Here is a 22,291-nt window from a genome sequence, read left to right as displayed (position 1 = left end):
CTTGCACCTGTATATAAATCTGGACTATCAACACTTCAGTTGCTTGCCTGCCTGCTGGCTGGCCTGCATAGCACTTGTTTGCCTACAAGCTTGCCTAAAAGCTTGCTTACATGCTTGCACACTTTCCTCTTTGTGAAAGCTTGCTGTATGTGGCATCATTTGTGGCATTGTTGCATATAATGTGCCTGCTGCAAATTAGGCATTGCTTTGAGAGCTAGCTTGTAGTGCTGCTTGTTTGCTGTGCTACTTGGTGCAAAATATTTTTTTAAAGACTGACCAATGCTATATTTATCATTGGCTCATCAAGAGATACAGTAAAAAGCCCACCTTGCACACTATCATTGTAACATAGCACTGCGTACTCTGAAATTGTATTCATGCCCACACTTTCAAAGGACCACCGCAAACCATTTTCTCAATACAGCATTGCGCCATAGTATCATGCTCAAGGCACTCCAGTCATGGTGAACGATGGGAGGGTGGGGTGGTAACATGGCCAGGGTACCACAGTTATGGAGAATGATGGGTGGGGTGGGAAGTTGCCATGGCCATATTCATGAATACAACTATGACCCAGTATTTGCCTGTCATCACACAGTACAATTCAACTTTTTAACTGAAATGTACTGTTATTTTTCTGTAGAGTACTGTTATTTAACAGTTCAATTGCTGCTGAAAAAATGTTATATACTGTGATACATTAAACAGCAATGAGCTGTATTTGATTTTTGGTGTGAAATAACAGTAGAATTACAGGTAAATATAATTGCCAGTAACTGCCGTTATTTTGCAGGGAAATTTTCTTAGAGTGTAGTTTTAAATGAGTATACCAAGTAAATTTAGTTTTTTTAACTTTACAGTAATGATTCAAATATTGTTTTGGTGGTTCATTGCCGAAAAATGGTTGACTTATGATGACTTTAAAGGTATTTTTCTCAGTTTCAGTGTAGATGTACTGTGATTTGACCTTGTGGGGTAGCATGGAGAGTATGTCCTTCTAGGGCAGTCATGGGTAAGCGGTTAGGGAGTCAGACTTGTAGCCCAAAGGTTACCGGTTTGACTTCCGACCCGCAGGTTTGTGGGGGAGTAATTAACCAGTGCTCTCCCCCATCCTCCTCCATGACTGAGGTACCCTGAGCATGGTACCGTCCTGCCGCACTGCTTCCTTTCGGCCCCATTGGGGGCTGGCCCCTTGCACGGGTGAGGCATACATGCAATTTTGTTGTGTGCTGTGTCACAATGACAATGGGAGGAGTTTCCCAGTTGGGCTTTCACTTTTCACTTTCTCCTAAGTCATTGTTGATAAATTGACAATAAAAGTGTGCCATATTTTGTCATGTCTGCCACATGTGCTGTTGGTGTGCCTGTGTTTCAGCTGTGCTGTGCGAATGGAGCGTGAGCCACTCCTCTACACACATATGTGGTCTTAAAGGGGCAGCAGTGGTCCTGCCCTGCACATACGACTATCCATGGAAGCTGAGAGGAGACACCTATCGGAGAGGGGAGTGGTATAGAGGTAGTGAGAGTGGTGATGTAGTTAGAGAACACAGCAACACCATGTACCCAAACTGCAGCCTGAAAATAGACAAACTCTCAGAGGAACACGGTGGAGTTTATCACTTTCGGTTTTACACAGCACTTCACCTGATGTGGATAACAGATGCGACTGGTGTTACACTTTCAGTGACAGGTACTGTAATAAACAATTAAGGAACATACCATGAAAATGGCACTAATGTTAAAATAAGACATTTGACTATACCGACATCCTGGCTACTTAACATGACATTTCTTTCCTCAATCTCTGGTGACCTGTCAGAACCATCTAATAATCACTTTCCCTAACTTTCGTACACATACCTTAACACCTTAACACAATTTGATTTGGTAATAGTTGAATAAATCTTACCAACGTGTCATTTTCAGACTTGACCACAAAGGAAAGTGCTGTCATGGGGACACAGAAAAAGACCCAAGTGAACTGCAGCACCTCCTGTAGCTTAGATCGTCACCATCAGTACGTCTGGTACAAGAATGGACAACGATTACCAGGCAAAACCACAGCCTCCATACTACTGGACCTAACCAGCCCCACTGATAAAGGAATGTACTCCTGCACAGTGAGAGGTTATGAGGCTTACCGCTCCCCTACAGTTTGTGAGTACAAGTGTAATATTTTTCTTTAATACAAGTCTGCTCACCATCATCATCTCACAAGGAAAGAAGTGATCAGGACAGAAGTGCCACTGAGGTGGTAAATAAGTAACATTTATTTATATAGCGCCTTTCGCAGTTTCAGTGGAGTGGAGCTTATACAAAAGCCAGATTGAAATTCATCAAAGAGACAGTGCCAGTCAAGGAAGTCTGTAAACTGGCTAGCGACCACTTTTTCCTGATTATTGGACTGGAATGGGAGTTTGGAAATTGGTCTACAGTTATTGGTCTACAGCTACCGTGCCACTGAGGTTGCCTGGTTCTCAGACACCAATGCTCTGTGAGCTACGGATGGGACCAGGCTACCATTGAGGCACTCTGAGCAGAGTATAATCTCTGCATGCTACTGCTAGATTGCTAGGCTACTATAGCTGCAAATTAATAAAAGTTGTTGGGGTAAAGCACCTCCAAGCATATTTGAATATTTTTCAACCATCAAATATATACTGTAAATGATGTAGGCTAATCCAACTGCCATGTGTGTGAAACTTTGTGATTAGGGATCGGCACACCAGATTTAATAAATTTAACATAGTGTGCTTTTGAATGCAGAGTTGCCATTTTGTCTATAGTGGGACTATTACGAAATTACATTTTTTTTAAATATTCATCTATGCAAATCAGAACTATGCTGTTTTCTCTTGTAGGTTCTCCAATAAAACTGTGTTTGAGTGTGTCCTACTCAACAACCAGAATATGTGCCTTGAAAGGCTCATCCGTAACCATTCCCTGTACTTCCAAATACCCCCAAGAACACAGCATCACTTCGTCATCCTGGTTTTACAAGAAGAACGGCAGCAGTAACCCCAATAAAATATATCAGAATCGTACAGCTTATCTGAGAAACACAATACATAGCTGCTCTGTGAAACTTAAAGACATCAGAGAGAGCCACTCTGGGGAATACTGGTTCAGGTTTGTAACAGGACCAGGGCAAGGATATTCAGGACTGCCAGGTGTCAAGATCTCTGTTACAGGTATGTAACCAAAACACTAAATATTATGCACACAGGTATTATTTAATATATGCACACTCAGGTATATTGATGACTTAGTTAGGTATTGCCATCCAGCCCTGCAGGTACTGGTGAGTCCAGCTTTGGTGACAGAGGGACAGAGAGTGACTCTGACCTGCAGCTCCACCTGCACTCTAGGTGGCGACGTCTCCTTCGTCTGGTTCCGGAACTCTGTGTTCTTCAACCACACTGGTGATAAGAACCTTCACTTCAACCCAGTCAGGGCCCAGGACTCAGGCAATTACTCTTGTGCTGTTGGGGGACAAGAAACTCTTTCATCTACAGCTGTGATTCTCAATATCAGATGTAAGTATATTTATTACTCTATCCCTATTGACAAGGACTTTTAAAGGACTAGCTCACTCTCTACTTTTTTGTTATAGCAACAGTCCACGATTTCTGGAATTTGCTGATGCAACATCCCTTGAGTGAAATAATTGTGTCTTACCTTTCTCCTGGTCATCCAGCCATTCTCTAAGTCTGGTGATATTGATCCTAGTTCCAAGCTAGCATGTTATCATTGAACCAAATGGGTCCGTTAGCTGCTAGCTGGTCACATTCAGTTCAGTGGTACATGCTAGCTTACAAGTTGCGTCACCAGTCAGGTAATGACTAGAAGAACAGGAGAAAGGTGAAACTCGATTTTTAAAATCCAAATTTCCGAAATTTCCAGAAATTCTGAAACATCTACTTCAAAACTCCTCCCTTTGTTTTGGCAGTTTATGCATATAGGCCTAACGTTAAAAAATTGGTCATGATTTGCTATTAGCAACATACAATACATGTAAATTGAAAGTTGCCCAAAGAAAAATAATGATTCCTGTATTTTGTGTTGTATCCGTCTTGAATGACAACAAATCTTTTAACCCAAATCCTCTTTGTCTCTGTGTAAAACACTGTACATTATGTTAACATGACAAAACATTCTTTACATATTTTTTTATCTACAGATTTACCAAAGTGTTCATCAATTTTTCTGAGCCACGCGGATGCAGAAGTGGCGGAGGGGGTGCTAGTCACTCTGACCTGCATCTGTGATGCCAACCCTGCCGTGAGGAACTACACGTGGCACTTCCGCACGACGACCTTGACCAAGGTCATAGACACAGCAGGGCAGAGTCTCAGCTTCAACATGACCCCTGACCTCAGTGGCCATTACTACTGTGAGGCAGAGAATGCAGTAGGATCCCAGAGCTCGGCTGAAGTTGCTGTTCTTCTAGAGGGTGAGTGTATTTGACCTTTTGGCCCATAGAATGACTATGAATGCATATCAATTCTTACATTAACATTGTAATTAAATTATTACTTTTTGTTACACATTTATTTTATTTAACTGAACTGAGCTCTGCTGAAGTAAGTTTGTTTTTAGAGGGGGGTGGGTTTGACCAAGTCATTGCATATTAATTATCACATTGCAATTCCTATTACACTATTGGTTTTCTTATGATATATGTCATTATTATGATTTTAGTGAACTGACAGTGTAATTGTTAAACTAATGCTTTTGTTAATTTCCGTATGTGGGGGATACCTCCAAAGGAGAACAAGCTACGCTCTGGTCTTTGAAAGCTGCAGTAATCAGCGCCTTGGCTATTATAACCATAACAGGGTTGGCACTTGGAGTGGTGTGTTTCAGGTGAGTAAGTCTGGCAATAAAGACTGTTTGTGTGTGTGTGTGTGTGTGTGTGTGTGTGTGTGTGTGTGTGTGTGTGTGTGTGTGTGTGTGTGTGTGTGTGTGTGTGTGTGTGTGTGTGTGTGTGTGTGTGTGTGTGTGTGCATGTGTACTGTATGTGTAGTGCACCATATCTAATTTATGTCATATAATGTTAACACAAGAAAATAAACGAGAAATGGTGTCAGGCAACTGATTTACTTGTTGACTTCCATTCTCCCGTCAATACAACCAGAATGCATTGTGGTAGAACCACTCATGACACACGGACGTTTCCGGATAACACACAGGTGAGCAAACTGTTCTCAAGGGTTTAAAAAAAACAACTATTTTGTGGGTTTATAGATGTGTCTTCCGCTAAATCACCTCTCATGAAAGTTGGACCATACATTTCATACTACGTGAAATAACCACAGCATGTTAAGCAAATGGGTCACTCACTTAACAGGCTTAATATTTCAATATATATTTTTTATATGTACAATAGCTTATTACAATACACAAGTCTATGTACTTTAACAGCCAATTATTTATTCAATCATTACCATTATGACACACATTCCAAATAAAAAAAACACAAGTCAATGAACAAATCTATGTACTTTTGTTGCCAGTTATTCATTTTAGGAGTATTAATAACATTATGAGGTGTATTCCAAATTTGAAAAATGAAACCAATGGAGCAGTGTTTTGGGTTGTGTCTTATACAGCTTTGTGAATGATATGACCTCTGAATCATACCAACACAAATGCAATGCCCCATGCCGCAATGCCCCGCGCCGCAATGCCCCGCGCCCAGGGCAACTCCCGGGCCCTCCCGGGCCTGGCTGGCCCACCCCTACCTAGGAGGACCGCCCTTGGGAATGCACGCAATGGTCCTCTGGAATGTACCATAAGACTAGCTTGACAAGGCCAAACTATACAAAATGTTTTCTGCCACTATAGGTTTCTGTTCTCTTCCACAAACCTTTCACAGGCAATGATGCCACATGACCAGGGTGATGTCCAATATGCCAGAATTCATTTCAAACGGGCTCGCAGACAAGAGGTGTCACTGCACCACACTACTCATCAGAGTCCATATGTGTCACAGCATGTCACAAGGTAAGACGTTATGGCCTTAGTCACACATGCTATTGACAACCAATGACAGTGGTGTATTCAGTCCACCTGTCAAGGTAATCTATTGGTTGGAGTTTTTTAGAGTAGAGTAGAGTAGAGTATCGTTTATTGATCCCAGGGGGAAATTAAGGTGTCAAGTAGCATACACACATACACTACCGTTCAAAAGTTTGGGGTCACCTTAATTTTTCCAGTTATTTGTGTGCAACTCAAGTCACAAACATCTTTTAAATAGCTTGAAATGGAATAATGGAAAGTACTGAACAGCCATAGGTGAAAAAAGGTTTGATTACCCATAAAATTGGTTAAACTGGACAGAAGAGTGAAATCTAACCAAGCTTTTTCACCCATTTATTACATAGAAATACGTGTTCTAGTCCATTTTTCTACAGACATGTTTTGGTTTATCAGAGAATACATGGAACTATTGGAAAGCTCAGTGTCTGCCCTTTCCAATGGTAGGTGTATGACATTTGTTGGGTTGCCACCTCGTCCACAAATTCAAGTCAAAGTAGCTGCATGATTTTCTAGCCATCAGAATGAACCTGCTTATGAATGCACGATCCATTGTCTCAGCGATGGTTTAGTGTGCAAGCCAGTGCCATACATCGTTGGAAAGTGTAGACTCTCCTCTTTCAAATGATGTGTATATCATCCGGCATTGTATGGATTGACAAGAGCAGACATCAACTTTTGCATGCATGGGGCTCATAGAGCTCATGGGCAATTCTGAACCTCATCTCATCCCGGGAATGAATCCCTAGAACCGCAACTGGCTATTATTAATGGCAAAGGAGTCTACACTTTGATTAGTACACCGGACTAGAAACTACCTTAGTAAAGGTACACTTTGATTAGTCAAAAGTTAGTGATACATTTTGGTCTATTCTATGCATTGTCTATACAAGTAAATCCACTCAACAGTTACTTTTTCCAATATCAAATTGCTTATTTGTTGCATGCATTAATTTCAAAGAACAATAACTCTATACACTGATTTTATACCAGAACTGAAATTGAAAAGGAATAAGCTTAACTGTCAGAAAGAAGCATTGTGGGAGGATAGTGTGGTGACCCCAAACTTTTGACCGGTAGTGTGTATATATAAAGACATTGCTCACAAGACATAACACACATACTTAGACATAAAATAACCTATATTTAGATCTATTCCTCTGAAGGCGGTTTACACCAAAATAACTGTAATGCAACACAATCTATTGGCTGTCATGTTTGGATCCACTGACGTAACTGAAAAGACTGTCTTCGAACCCAAGAGCATATTCCTCCCTCCCATGAATCCCCTAAGTTGAGACGTTCTGCCGGCTGGTAGAGCGAGATATGTTCTCCTGTTTAAGAACTGAGGACTATTCCATGAGACATAATCCTACGAACACAGAAAAAGGCTCACTAAGCAGTCTAATGACTGATGAGGACATAGTGATTAAACCTGCAGACAAGGGGGGTTCCATTGTCATCCAGGATAAAAGTGCTTATGTTAAGGAAATTGATTGTGATCCTACAATGAGGTTCAATGATGAGATTAAAGGTTTTGAAGAAAGCATGGTCTGATTCAATTGTTGACGAGAAAATAAACATACACAGCCAAGGGTAGAATTACTTGTTTATCCACCTTTGTTGTTTATTTATTGACCTGTCTGTGTGGATTAATCTATGCTGGAAAGACGAAGAGGCAATTGAAAACCAGAATTTTTCAAGACAAGAGTTCAATTAGAAGAAGTGATGACAAATAATCTGTGGTGAAGCACTTTCAATCTGCAGGTCATGATGCAAACATGCTCAAATGTATGGGATTAGAGATGGTTCATCGATCTCCACGAGGGGGAAATAGAGAGAACCATCTCTTACAGCGAGAGGCTTTGTATATCTTGTAAATCTGAATACATGCATTCCAAATGGCATGAATAAAGACCTACAGCTGACCTGTTTTTTATGAATGTGATGATGGTTATGTATATTATTTTTGATGTATTTAATGTATTGAACTGGATGGAGTGAATGTCTCCAACCAATAGATTACCTTGACAGGTGGACTGAATACACCACTGTCATTGGTTGGCTACAATACGGTGTGGTAATGGGTGTGGGTATTTATGCTTGGTTTTTTGTTACTTTGCACACTGAAGAAGGCAACGTGTTTCTGCAATAAAAACACTGTTTATGCAAGGTGCGGCCTCCTTCTTGAAATACTGAATTGAACATTTGGGCCAGCACCCTCAGAGTTTAAATAATTAAGAGTGACAACTGCTCCAAGTGGAAAATTGACTTAGCTTGTTTTTAGAAAGCACCTGAACTAGGGATAACTATCATTCATTCATTCGTTGAGTGTTCTTTTCTAAAATAGCCTACCTAGAAACCTAATTGAAATCAGTTATGCATGACTTTTACTTATTATTTCTTTTTTTTATTCTCATGAATGTGTTAGTGGGAATGGATTATGGCAACAGTTTTGTTTAAATTGAAGAGGCTACTGGCCCTACCGTGGCGCAAATGGTAGGGCACTCGTTTGCTATGCGGCCGACCCAGGTTCGATTCCCGGCCCGGGTCCTTTGCCAACCCTTCCCCATCTCTCTCTGCCCACTCACTACCTTCACTATCCTGTCAAATAAAGGCAATAACCACCCCCCCCCCCCCCCCCAAATTTATAAATTGCAGAGGCTCCTGCTGAAGCCTCAAACATTGCCTTGGAATAACAGTAACTTGGTTTGTCAAAGGAAACTTGTCAGATTATTAAGGTTAGGACAGAGAAGCTTCAAACAAATGACATGTCATCTCATCTGGCAGTGGAGGTGATATAAAGACCAAATGCATGAGAAAAATAATCGAAGGGGCACCTACAAAGTCTGTTTACCCACATCCCCTGTATTTAACACATTTTCATTTCAGTGTGATGTATTGTGGTGACAGCCTCTGTGATCACTCTGCCTGAGAATGCTACTGCTCTGTGGTTTGTACTAAAGGCTGGAGGAAACAAACAGTATTTGTGCAATACGAGTTTGTATAGAGACAACAGCCACTCAGGCTTAGCACATTCATTTTTGCAAATGATCACACTGACTCCACAACATACTGAAAGTCTACTACTGTGGTGATGAATTGTTGTTGATTATTCTTTGCAGACCTGAAGAAGACTGTGTTGTCTATAGTAATGTGATGCATCTCTAACTGCCATGACAACCAGAGGATAGCAGAGTTCCTCGCCAGTTCATCAGAAATCACACCTGCCTTTCACCAGACGCCCTTTCACCAGCCTCCCTTTCAACAATGGTTCATTGCGATTAGAACTAAGAGCTGTGTATCTGCCAATAAGCCAATATGTTGTGTAATTGCTGTGTATTATATTGCCTAATGTTCTGTGTTTGATAAAGTGCCATAATGAATGTATAAGTCTGAAATTGAATTTAAATGGCCGGCACATGGATTTACTTTGATGGTCTACACAAGGCGTTTCAACCACATCCTGTGGAACATCTACATTTGTACACCCCTCACACCAGTCCACCAATAAGAACACAGCTTCACTGAAGCTTACACGACACTCAAATTATCCTTGTGCTGAACCGTGTACTTTGTCTTTAAGATGTACTAAGGACCCTTATTATTTTACTTCTATGGGATAAGGGTGAGTTGCATGTCCTTAATGAAACTACACATGGTCAATTAGCAGACATGGGGGGATATAAGCAATACTGTAGAGGCCACTACTTTATTTTAGCTTTAAATGTACAGAGTTCAATTTGAATCTGCAGTCTTGGTGTTACCAGTCAATTATTTTGAGCCCTTAATCACATTAGGAAAACATTGGCCATAGTTTTGTGAGAATATATAAGGGATGTAACTGATCTGCCATTGTCTGTAAAATGTGCTATTTTCGTGACGGCACAAGTAAAAACATTTGTATCTACTCTTCTATGTAATTTCTATTAATTTTCCCTGCCATTGAAATGTTTTTGTTTTTAATTTTTATCAACTGCAACTTCCTTGGGCCAGTTCACTTCTTTCAGGGCATTACATTACATTACATTACATTACATTGCATTTGGCAGACGCTTTATAACCAAAGCGACTTTCAAAAGAGGACATATTCAAGCCAACATCACAAGCAAATACAATGTGCACAGGAGATATACAGAACAACAAGTGCAGTTGCAGAGGGGTTAGTTTTTTTTTGTTTTTTGTTTTTTTTTAGTTAAAGAGTAAATAACGAGTACACACACACAAACTAACTAAACTAAACATCATGTCAAGGCAGGCAGAAAGAATGTTATCTGGAAAGAAGTGTGAATTCAAACATAGGGAAACCTATGTTCTGGGCACAATAAACTACTGGGATGGGTTATTGTTGCACCCATATTGAGTAGAAATAAGCCTAACCCAACCCAACACCTGGGTTAAATGGTCAGCACTTGGGTTGACAAGACAATCCTGCATTTTTAGAGTGTGGACGTCAGAAATGAGGCTACAGTTGAAAACAAAGTTGCAAACAAACTAAGGTAATGTAAATTCCACAGTATGTTCAGACAAGGAGTCATGGGAGTTGACGTCTTAGATGACCAAAATGTTAAATCTGTAACGCCGAAATGCAATGGACTATCTCAGGATCGGTCCTATAAGTAAACATACAAAGGGTGTCAATACTTCTGTCCGGCCCATTTTTGGAGTTTTGTGTAAAATTCATTTGACTTTTTTTTTCATTCTATTTTGTGTTTTTTTATTGCAAGACAAACGAATGAAGATATTAATGACAAAGCATGTGTGATTTCAATCATTTTCTGGAAGAAATTGAGTATTATCTGACAGAATTGAAGGGGTGCCAATACTTCTGGCCAGCACGGTACAGAATACAGCTAACACTTTTTCTTTTAGCATTGCAGGTAAGAATGACATCTGATACAGTAACAGAGGGTGAAATAGTCACTCTGACCTGTAACACCACCTGTTCCCTGAGTAACAACCCCACCTTCACCTGGTACAAGAATGATCAACCGCTTCTGTCTAGCCACACAACCAGAGACAACACACTGCAGTTAAACCCAGTCAGCAGTGAGGACTTGGACAAGTACTCTTGTGCTGTTGGAGGACACGAGAGTCTCTCATCCCCTGTTGTGATTGTCAATGTCAGATGTGAGTTTGACCAATACTGTATGTTCCAATTTAGAACATACAGTACAAAACCATCCTCTTTCTGAACACGATTTAAACAAATGCCACTTTACTGAGAAATACAGGCAGCAGCCTACATATTTTTCAAAGCTAAAAAATAGTAAACCATGTTTACATATTATTGTGTAATATCATATGTTTTATCAGACAAGCCAAAGAATACAGTGGTGTTCCTCAATGTCTCTGGCAAAATCATTGAGGTCGCTTCAGTGACTCTGACCTGCAGCAGTGATGCCAATCCACCTGTGCACAACTACACCTGGTACATGAAGACTGGAGTCTCTCGTTAGGGGCTCAGGAGAGAGCATCAACTTCAATGTCACCTCTGATACCAGTGGACTTTACTACTGCCAGGCACACAACGAGGTGGGCTCTCAAACATCTGCTGACCTCGCTGTTCAGAGAGGTGAATATTTTAATAATATTTCTGCACCATTTTTGTTTTATTCTGGACCAGTAAAGTAAAAAAAAAAAAAAGCTACATGCCATGCTGCTTTTGTGCCAGGCTCCTGTTAAAACACTGGTCTATTCACAAAAGCAAATCAAATATGTTATCCAGTAAGATATTCCTGTTGTTGTTGGAAAAAAGTTGCTTAAATAACTTGTATTGCTGTTTTTTTGCTGTGAGGTAATACTTCGCATTTTACTTTTCTTGGAAGGGTTGGCAGGTTGGCTCCCTCGGTTGGGCATTGCAGAATATTGTTTATGTGGGCCCTCATGATGTCTTGGCTGAGGGGTACTCCAAGAACATGGTGAAGGGGTAAACCTGGTTAAGTTAATAGTTAGCCCACAGGTGTCATGTCATGGAATTGAGGAGTCCAGGTTCTATTAGACTAGCCAGGCTGCACCCTCCTAGTGACGCTACACCTCCGGCATTGCTTCTAGTCAGGCCAGGAGCAATACAAATATGGGGATATATCAGGAAAGATCGAAGCTCCAACGGCCCTCAGTTAGAGGCGTGTTCAAGGCAGTGACGTGGTTTAAACAGAGACTTCTTTTGGGGCTAAGAAAATGCGTGGTTTGAACTTTGGCCTTTTCTGGCCTCGACCAGTAGCAAGCCGAGGGAGGCGGGTTATCAGGCCGTTTGGGAAACGTTATTCGCTATGTTCTTGGTACGAGATTTGAAAGTCGATGATAATCAGGCAACTATTAGTCGGTTTCGCCAGGTTCTTGAAAAACTCTCCTGGTCTCCACATGCTTTTATTTTGCTATCATCCTTGAGTCTTCCTTTATCCATTCCCTGTCCTTGTCATCCACCTGTGCCCCTGGTTGTTGTGTTCATTACTCCAATTAAGTAGGCTAACTGAATTGGCATAATATACTTAGTTCCATAAACAATCTTTTTTGTTTGTTTCTTTAACAAACCGAGAGAAGCTTCAGTGGTCCTGCCAGTTGTTATCGTCACAGTGATTATTCTTGTTGTCCTGCTGATAGTTGGGGCTGTGTGTTTCAGGTAAAAATTATTTTTTGCTTTTGACATTGTTTTATGCAAAATTGGTCTAGATGCTATTGTTACTACATATTGTGGTGATAAGATTGATTTATTTTTAACAACAATAATTAACATTCCCACAAAATAGCAAGAGGACTACCGGAAATCCAATGGATCCCTTGCCCAGCAGTGCTAACATACAGGTACAAGATGTTGAAGTGAATCCTATTACCTGTATTTTGCTACGCAGATACTACATCATTTCATCCTAAGGGACTGTTCGTAATTTACCGGGGGGGGGGAGGGCTGGTGCGTAGGGGGGGGAGGGCCATGATGAAAAAAAATGAGGTGGAGGGGAGGGCCATGGCAAAAAAATCGGAGTTAGGGGGAGGGCCATGGGAAAAAAAACGAATTTATTTTATTTTATTTTATTTTTATTTTTTTAAACAATAATAAAACATGCTCTGAAACACATCGCTTTGCTATGCAAAGTCCCGGTGCATACTATAGCACTGAAGCGTGTATCTGTAGTCAAAAAACTATCAGGTGCAGCTACTGTAGATTGCCCGCGCTCTCTTTCACTGTAGGATTGCTAGTGCTACGGAGGAACATTGAGCATCATAGGAAATGCCCGTGAGCAAATATCAAACTAGCTGAGGTGAACTATAACAGTTTGGGAAGTTTTGACAACGAATTGGATGGGCATTTCCAGAGGAATTTTGGAGAGGTGTTGTAGTCAACTGGTGGTCACAGCCTCTGGTAAGTCATGATTTTATTTTTTGGCACCGCCGTGTGCTTTACATTTGTGTTCAAAGAACTTTTAGACCCCAACCAGACCGGAAAGAACAGTACCTAGGCCTAGACGTACTTTGGTAGAACGGTGCAGTGACGCGAGCTTGTTTTGTTTAGCTTGTGGTGTCAAGGTAGTAATAAAATTGGTATTAACGGCGATGTGTTGGCCATGCATCATAAGGTCTTGAAACCATTGGAGGAGCTAACTTGTTGTGAAGAGAAGTCTCATCACTTTGGTGAACAAAAACGGACCAACTAAGCGTGAGGGGAGAAGGGAATGTCACCAAAGTTGTGCATCGTGTCAGGTAAGAAGTGACTTTTGTTTCTTGCTGTGGAGATTGGATTCGTAGAAGCGTGTATTGGTATGCTAGGTCTTGCCTGTTGCTGGTGAAGTAGTCTAGCTTAGCCTCGGAGTTGGCTATGGGGTGAATCTGAAGGAGAGCACAGCCGATGGTGTGCCTGGCTTGTCTATCATCACAGTTGTCAAAGTTGAATCGCCGCGGTGTGTAATGGCTGTGCTATTGCTGGATGTTTTGGAATGTTGTAGGCCTACTGGTTCTGTTTTGGCAATTTGTTCCTTTTGCCTCTTGCTGCTGATTTGACCACCATAGCACCACCTATTAATGCGTCTTAAATATGGCCTACGTTAAATGCAAACTGAAGGTGGCTTTCTCACTCTCCCTGTATCAATAGCCAGCAATGGCTCGAGCTGCTTTGGCGCTTAGCCTACTTCTTGCTCCGATCACATCCCGAACTCTTTGGCCGTCAGAGTGTAATTACATTCGGGAAGGTAGAGCTATGCCTGGCTGTGTGTGTGCGTGCGTGCTTTTATGCGCGGTCTGGGAGACAGGACAGGGGTCCTGATCGAGATGCACCTGATCCACAGTCGCAATTGCAAGAAAATCTAAATTATTTGAAAGCCCGGTCACCTCTCACGAGTGCATCGCATAGCCTAGTCAAAGCATTTCTTCTAATTTCACACATTGCACACTGCCCATGCTGAAGAGACAAACTGTCAAGGCAGCGCGATTATGAACACGCCCTCACCTCCACATCAGGTGCGCGTTTCACTTCCGCAAGAAGAACTTAATAATGTCAAAGTGAGATGTTAAAGAAAAAAAAGTTAAATCTAGCCATCCTTGTTTAGGCTACATAAAACATGAGGAAGTTATTCAGATGTGATTCGCCATTCCTCACCCTAAAATTGATTAGAACGCAGGAAATTGCATCTAAAAAACAGATTTTTTTTCACAGCACCCCCTGGTCAAAACCAGTTCCTGCGTCCCTGGCTTCGCTACTGTGCTGAACATGTAAAACCTTGTGAAAGGCGCTGTTTGTCGAGCAGGGAAATATTGAAGCTGCGGTGGGGAAACTCTCTCCACTTTGTAGTTTACAGTAGTAACAACTCGACATTGGTATTGAAATGGAAGTTTTTATTATCATTATTATTATTATTATTATTATTATTATTATTATTATTATTATTATTTTTACTTAACACGTAAAAAAATAGTGAAGGCAATTTGTCTTGGTGACAGTGGAGTTAAAAGGCATCGCATGCAGCCGCAGAGGTAGATTCTAGCGGCTTCTCATAGGTATCCACTGATATCGATAGCACATAATAGTGCAGACAACCGCCCTTGATGTAGGCTACTCTGACTGTTGTCATGATGGTTGTTCATCTACCAATTTTACATTTTTTTTTTTTACCTGTAGGGGGAGGGCCATGGGAAAACAAAATTGAAGTGGGGGGAGGGCCATGGGGAAAAAAATTGAGGTGGAGGGGGGGGCCATGATTTATTTTTTTGACCGGACTTCCAGCGCACCAGCCCTCCCCCCCGGTAAATAACGTACAGTCCCTAATATGTCCACAGGCGTCACACTGTGATACCTTTGATGATGACACGTATCAAGCACTTGACGCCAAGTACGACTCATCAGAGTATGGTTGCCTTCAGGTAAGAGATCCGAAAAGGTGTAAGTCTCTGTGTGTGTGTGTGTGTGTGTGTGTGTGTGTGTGTGTGTGTGTGTGTGTGTGTGTGTGTGTGTGTGTGTGTATGAATGAATTTGGATGGTGGAGGTGATTATAGTTATAGTATAGAGCATTATAGTCATTTTTCATCCTACATAATGTTTCCATAGACGCCACACTGTGATACATTTGATGCTGATACATATGCATCTCTTGACACCAAGTACGACTCATCAGAGTATGGTTGCCTTCAGGTAAGAGATCCGATACTAATATTAGCGTGTGTGTGTGTGTATGTGTGTGTGTCTGTGTGTAGAGTTAGGTAATGGAGTTGGATAGTGAAGTTGGATCATGAATTTGGATAGAGGAGGTGAAGGTGGAGGAGGTGAATCATTTATTTACTTCATCTTGCAGAATCAGACGAGTGAAGATGATACATACACTCCTTTCCAGAGAATGGCTGAAGACTCAGTGTATGAAACTACATGGAAAAGACATGCCTCGGACAAACATGGAGCTCAAGGACCTTGGACTGAAATGATAATAATGAGACATCTATGATTATAGTGTATGGATTGTAGATCTGCTGCACCCAGGCATTGTTAAATCATGTTTTGATTTAGGCCAACATTCAATGGTTTTACAATCTCATGGTTTGCTGATGCGAAATTGCTATGCATTGACTTTTGTATCGAACAACGTATGTATTTTTGGATTTGCATGCATATTTTATCTAAGCCAGGGGTCCCCAAACTAAGGCCCGGGGGCCAGATGCGGCCCGCCAGGCCCCTTTGACCGGCCCTCCACCTCTCTGCACCTCACCATTTGAACTGGCCCAAAGAAGCAATTCTCACAGTTAAAAAAAATAATGAGAAAATATATATTTTAAATATTGTATTTTGTTTCTCAACAGGCCTTCCTACAATTTAATTTTCACTAGTTTCTCATCTCACTGTAATATAAACAGGCCTAACATTTCTTTTGTATCACTCATAAACTGTCAATCACCATATTTTTCTAACCTTTCCTTGCTATTTTTACATGGCTATTAGAAATTAAAAGGAATATCTGTGGTATGTCAAATTGAACCACATGTAAAGTACTCACTTCTTTTGCAAATCACTTGTAAAATATATTTTTTTTGCTAAAAATTATGGCTATAACAGGCAGTGGCCTAGTATACAGCCCACATGATTGATCCCGGCCCCTGATCACAGTCAGGAACGATAATGTGGCCCCCAGAGAAAAAAGTTTGGGGACCCCTGATCTAAGCCATCAATGCCTAAAGCACCTGCAAAAAAGGCCGCGGAATGCCTAAGCCTGTTCTAAGAAAAGTTGCCCTCAGCTTATAAAAACCAAAATATCTCAGCCTCTGAAGCACATAAAAACATGCAGTAAGTTGCATTTAAAGGCTAAGACCCTCATTTTGCATTAGAATGTGTTCATTCAGCTCTAACCTACCAAGATTTTAAATAAAATTGTATTTAGACTTTTACTGCTACCCACAGATCATTTTGAACTGTGATAACATATTCTAGACACCCTTCTCTTTGTAGCTTGTTTGTCTACCATTGTGCCTTTGTTCAAATACCATTTTTATTCAGTAAAACATTTGAATTTGACATCCTGTCTCTCTCAATTCCTGTGAATTAATAATTAATAACTTATTTTATAGGATTCTGGAATAATGGGGGAAATAAATAAATTATGGTAAATGTGTGATTGGCAAATGATAAACTGGCCATTGTTTTGCTTTGAAGGTTTCTCAATATCATTTCCCTAGTTTGACACCTTTAACTAGCTCAGTGTTGCCATCTGGTGGAGAAAATGGGCATTGCCTAAAAATGATATCTGATATCTGGATTTATAGGCACAAACAAGTTAGGGACATGATCTTGATACCTAGACAAATATACCTCACTCCGGTGGACTTTTATGGTTCTTATGGACATAACAGGCGGAAATTGCACCACCTGAAAAAAATGGCACGAGCCGCCACTGGGGTGGATTTCTCGAATCCGACCAAAATTAGCCTTCGGACCAAGTAAGTCCGAACGAAGTGCGACACAACAACTAACCAACAACGACGATTTCTCGAAACCCTCAGACCAACGTGGTCCGATGTAGGTACGAAGTAAGTGCGATGAAATTCCAACCAAGTAAGTTCAGACGCACGATGAAGTTTTCGGAAATGCTCGGAGTGTCTCGCCTCAGCTCGGGTGCATTTGTCGCAAAGCAGTAACGCTGTACCACACAGTGCCCGTCACATTCAGGCTATACATCTATCAAAGTCCACAAATCTTTGTCAACACAATCATGTCCCCGACTTCACCCCTCTTCAACTGCAGTTAGCCTACCAAATGCGACATTACAATCCACCATTTATTATTTTTACTTAGGCCTAGGTTTTGCATATAGGCTAATGTTTAATATTGTATGCTATAGCCTACCACTAATATGGAAACACGGTTGGTGGGTGAGTGGTTAGACTGTCGGAATTCCATACACGTTTGCCGTTTCCTTATCGGAGGCGTGAGTTCAAGCCCCGGTGAATATAGGCCTATATAATAACCACCCATCACATCTTTTTTTCCAGAACGGCAAGCGAAGTCATTCTCACGCTCATGGGCAACACAACACTTTCAACAGGTTATGGCCAGGCAGCTTGCAGTTAAATGCTGCAATGATAACTGAAATTACGCTTGAGAATTAATAAAACATATCAGAATGTTTATTTAATTTTCCAGTCTGCACGCAGTCTTTACGCGCAACGTAAGCGGGTGGAACTGCCATTATTGCCGTTGTACATAAAGACGCGCAGGAAGGGACCTATGGAAGAGCCCGTTAATGTCTGTAAACATGGCACATTCAAAGTCCTTCAACGTCGGAAAAGACCTGTTAACACAATCATATCCCCAAAATCCACCCCATTAAATGCAGTAACCAAATGTCGGTCTACACATCACCATCAATGAAGAGCAATGGGCGGTGAATGGTAAGCGCGAAGGCATTTCCAGTGTGACAAGATTTCGATTCCCTCAGTAAGATAGGCCTACATAAAGCACAGGTGCCTATTCCTCTGCGCAACTGTTTATCCAACCTCTGTGTATGTGCGTAAAGTGGCCGATCCACGCGTGCTGTTGGGCGCGCTTGTGGAGCTCTGGCATCCGAGAGTCTTTGCCTCGCAGCCACGCACGCAGTCACATTAAGGCCAAGTCAAATTGCTTTTCACCTGTATTTTACAAAAACACAAAACGATGGCCCAATTCACACAAATAGAGAAAGAATGACAGGATGCGCTGTGTTGTTTTCTGATCCCCCTGACTGCACTGCACTTCGTGCGCCATGGGCCATGGCGCTATTTGGAGTGTGCTCACTGCTGAAACAACATTTGCTTTAACAGTAGCCTATTGGCCGGCTGCTCGTGACAGACTTGTATTACACTAGTAGAATTGAAATGAAACGAAGAATATGAATGCTATGACATAAGACCTAGTAACGCGAAGAAGTGTCCTATTCTTGTCATCACGCCCGCCTTTCCGAGTGCCTTTCCATTACGCACTATTTCAACATACTAGGGCAGTTGCATAATGTCCATTTTTGAACTTGTTGTAGCCTACGATGTAGTTTGGAGTTCTTGTGGACTAAGGCATAGCCTACAATGCAAGGAATAGGCCTACAAGAAGGATCACCGCACACTGGTGCCTTTTAAAAATAACAGTGAACAGCGCATTTCGCAATGGCAACTTATAGGCTACATGTATTTCCATGTAGCCTATGCTTGTTGGAGTTTAATCAAAATGTGCTATTGGCTTTGTTATGTGTGGAGATATGTGAGCAATTAAATAATCTGCATTCATGCGAGATGCTGCTTTTGGTGTGGGTTCAAATCCCGATGGTAATCAAACGGTTCTTTTTTGGCGCAGCTTTGATTGATCGGAGCACGTGAAGCACGATAGTGGAACATATAATTTCCTACTATATTTGGACAATATTTTTATCCCCTATTTGAATATTGTGTTGGTGGGCTTTTTTTTCCAGCCCTGTTCATACCATGACTAGACATTTGGTGTAGTATGGGTCGGAGGCTTGTGCACTTGGTGGCAGTAATCGATCGATGTTGCTTGAACTCTGCCTGAACCCGCCCCAAACCACGAGCAAGAGTGACGTGCTTCCCAAAACAAAGGTGACAGTAGTACTAACGAACAGCCCCTACTTCGTTTTGCAGGAACACCTGCGTCGTTCGCACCAACATCGGACGAACGACTAACTACATTACTTGTAAACATTGGTACTTTGTAAGTCTTAACGACGTGTTCCAGAAACAGTTTTGTCGCAGCTGGGTCGTTAGTTGCTACATTAGATAGCAACGAAGGTTTCGAGAACGTTAGCCGNGGTTAGTACGTTTTTTTTTTTTTTTTTTGGTTGAGCAATGGCGTTGTTTTATTAATAATTTCATACATATGAGTACTTGATCAAGTGGGCTTTTTTTTGTTCAGCTTAATCGTTGTTTTATTGTACAACCTTCCGTTCAACAAAAACAGGTGCCTTCTAAGATAAGCCATGTCACAATTCAGCTTTTTCATTGCAGACAAATTCACAGAAACACTTGTGACCGAATGGAGGTTTGTACAATTAGAATCAAGCAGACTACGCCACCTATGGGGGGTTGGCCCACAGGAAGAAAGAAGTAAACCCTTAAAAAGTACCAATCAGGCAACACAGGTTCGTATACATTAGATATGACAGAGACGTGAGTTCCACCAAGAGATATTTATTAAACTTTGGACAAACAAAAGGACATAGACAATACTCGGGTCACTACCCGGAGGCCAAGATGGCCAACTCTGGTCCTCACCAATGACACAACAGGACAAACACACACACACACACACACACACACACACACACACAAACAAACATGCACACACCAGCAGCACTGCACACCTGCTATTACAAGGCTGGCTTTGGAAGCCAAACTATGTCTTCACAATGTACGATAAAAGGGGGGGGGGATTAAGGGGACTAGCCTAGGGCAGTGACTTACCACGACTGGCAGGGCAACAACAGGGGGAAAGTAGCAGTATATTTGATTACACCACAAGTGATCAGCCAAAGCTGGAAACTGAAAGGGGAAGGGGCACCCGAAATGTGAACCAACCCGAAGTAGATCCACCACCCGGGGACTCGTCCTGCCACTCGCGTAGGCCCAGAGCACCTGGCTGAAAAGAGAGGGGGCAAACCCACAAACACAGTGATTAGTACAATTCCACCACGTTACACTGGCATTCTAAAACAAATGCACTTCCACTATGTTGAACAAATGCCACTTATCTTTCAACAGAGGGACTGAGTAGATGGGTCTTCCAGGGGTAGGTGTGCAATGTGCTGGTCACTGAGAGGAAAATATTCACAGACAATTTATTCCCTGCCCTTTACCCAATTAAGCTACATGCAGCTACCGATGCAGCCATGCAATCCCAAAGAAACATAAAGGAAAAGAAAATAAACAAAAGAAACTCAAGCCATGCATAAGCACTGCACACTCAAAAGATAAGAAGCAAGCAAATAAACAAAAAAATAAAGTAATCATGCAACTGAAACTTCAAACACAAATAGCAAAAGCAACATAGGAAATAAGCAAGCCATGCAAATGAAGCAAAGCACATCACACAAAAGAAAAGAAAACACACAAAAAGAGGACGCTTTTAGAAGTGCACTGCATGCACTAGGCACTGACATTAGCCGACGAGGGTCGCAAGGAACAAACAAATAAGCAGACGAGGACAATGCGAGAGAGCGAAGCAGGGGCCATGCACTATTACGAAGAAGCACATTCATTCATGCGGAGTGCAGACATTGGCTTGCGAGCCAGCTCACGCTTGGGTGAATCCTCGGTGAACAAAACAGCAGCCGGAAGCAGTAGACACGCTGGGCTCTGCAATCTACACGGTCGAGCGGTAACTGCTCGCAACTTGTTGCGGCCGGAGATGGAGAGGAGACAACAACTGTCGGTAGAAGCCGTCGCTCAGAAGCATCAGCTGAGCGTGGCCACACACACGCCACATAATGCGGTTCCAAACTCGCCAATACCTGGACGCAACCCAGTCGGAGCATACGCTCACCCTGATGCAGCTACAGCAACCTTTCGTGCTACCTGCTACCCACACAAAGCCGGACACCCGGAAGAGGAGAGGGCGGTCACCTGACAGGTTACCGTGCTTACCTAAATGCCCTACGGCCAACTCCAGGATCCAATCACTGAGCGCAGAGATCAGGAGGCAAATGAGACCTCAATAATCCATTCTGCTACACACGTTTCTGACAGCAAACCTGGGGTGGATTTCTCGAATCCGACCAAAATTAGCCTTCGGACTAAGTAAGTCCGAACGAAGTGCGACACAACAACTAACCAACAACGACGATTTCTCGAAACCCTCAGACCAACGTGGTCCGATGTAGGTACGAAGTAAGTGCGATGAAATTCCAACCAAGTAAGTTCAGACGCACGATGAAGTTTTCGGAAATGCTCGGAGTGTCTCGCCTCAGCTCGGGTGCATTTGTCGCAAAGCAGTGACGCTGTACCACACAGTGCCTGTCACATTCAGGCTATACATCTATCAAAGTCCACAAATCTTTGTCAACACAATCATGTCCCCGACTTCACCCCTCTTCAACTGCAGTTACCAAATGCGACATTACAATCCACCATTTATTATTTTTACTTAGGCCTAGGTTTTGCATATAGGCTAATGTTTAATATTGTATGCTATAGCCTACCACTAATATGGAAACACGGTTGGTGGGTGAGTGGTTAGACTGTCGGAATTCCATACACGTTTGCCGTTTCCTTATCGGAGGCGTGAGTTCAAGCCCCGGTGAATATA

At 41.9% G+C, this 22,291-nt stretch overlaps 1 protein-coding gene across 1 annotated transcript; it reads left to right on the top strand.

Moving 5' to 3' along the window:
* The first annotated feature begins 1,008 nt into the window (after positions 1-1,008).
* Positions 1,009-5,895, top strand: LOC134456755 (B-cell receptor CD22-like). The gene is made up of 6 exons (XM_063208283.1): positions 1,009-1,012; positions 1,376-1,606; positions 2,967-3,191; positions 3,369-3,536; positions 4,181-4,453; positions 5,879-5,895. Exons 1-6 carry the CDS (start codon positions 1,009-1,011, stop codon positions 5,893-5,895), a joined length of 918 nt encoding a protein of 305 aa, XP_063064353.1.
* Positions 5,896-22,291: the final 16,396 nt, after the last annotated feature.

The sequence above is a fragment of the Engraulis encrasicolus genome, chromosome 1 (genome assembly GCF_034702125.1).
Source record: "Engraulis encrasicolus isolate BLACKSEA-1 chromosome 1, IST_EnEncr_1.0, whole genome shotgun sequence".
NCBI classification, from domain to species: domain Eukaryota; kingdom Metazoa; phylum Chordata; class Actinopteri; order Clupeiformes; family Engraulidae; genus Engraulis; species Engraulis encrasicolus.
This window is presented reverse-complemented; position numbering and strand designations above follow the sequence as displayed.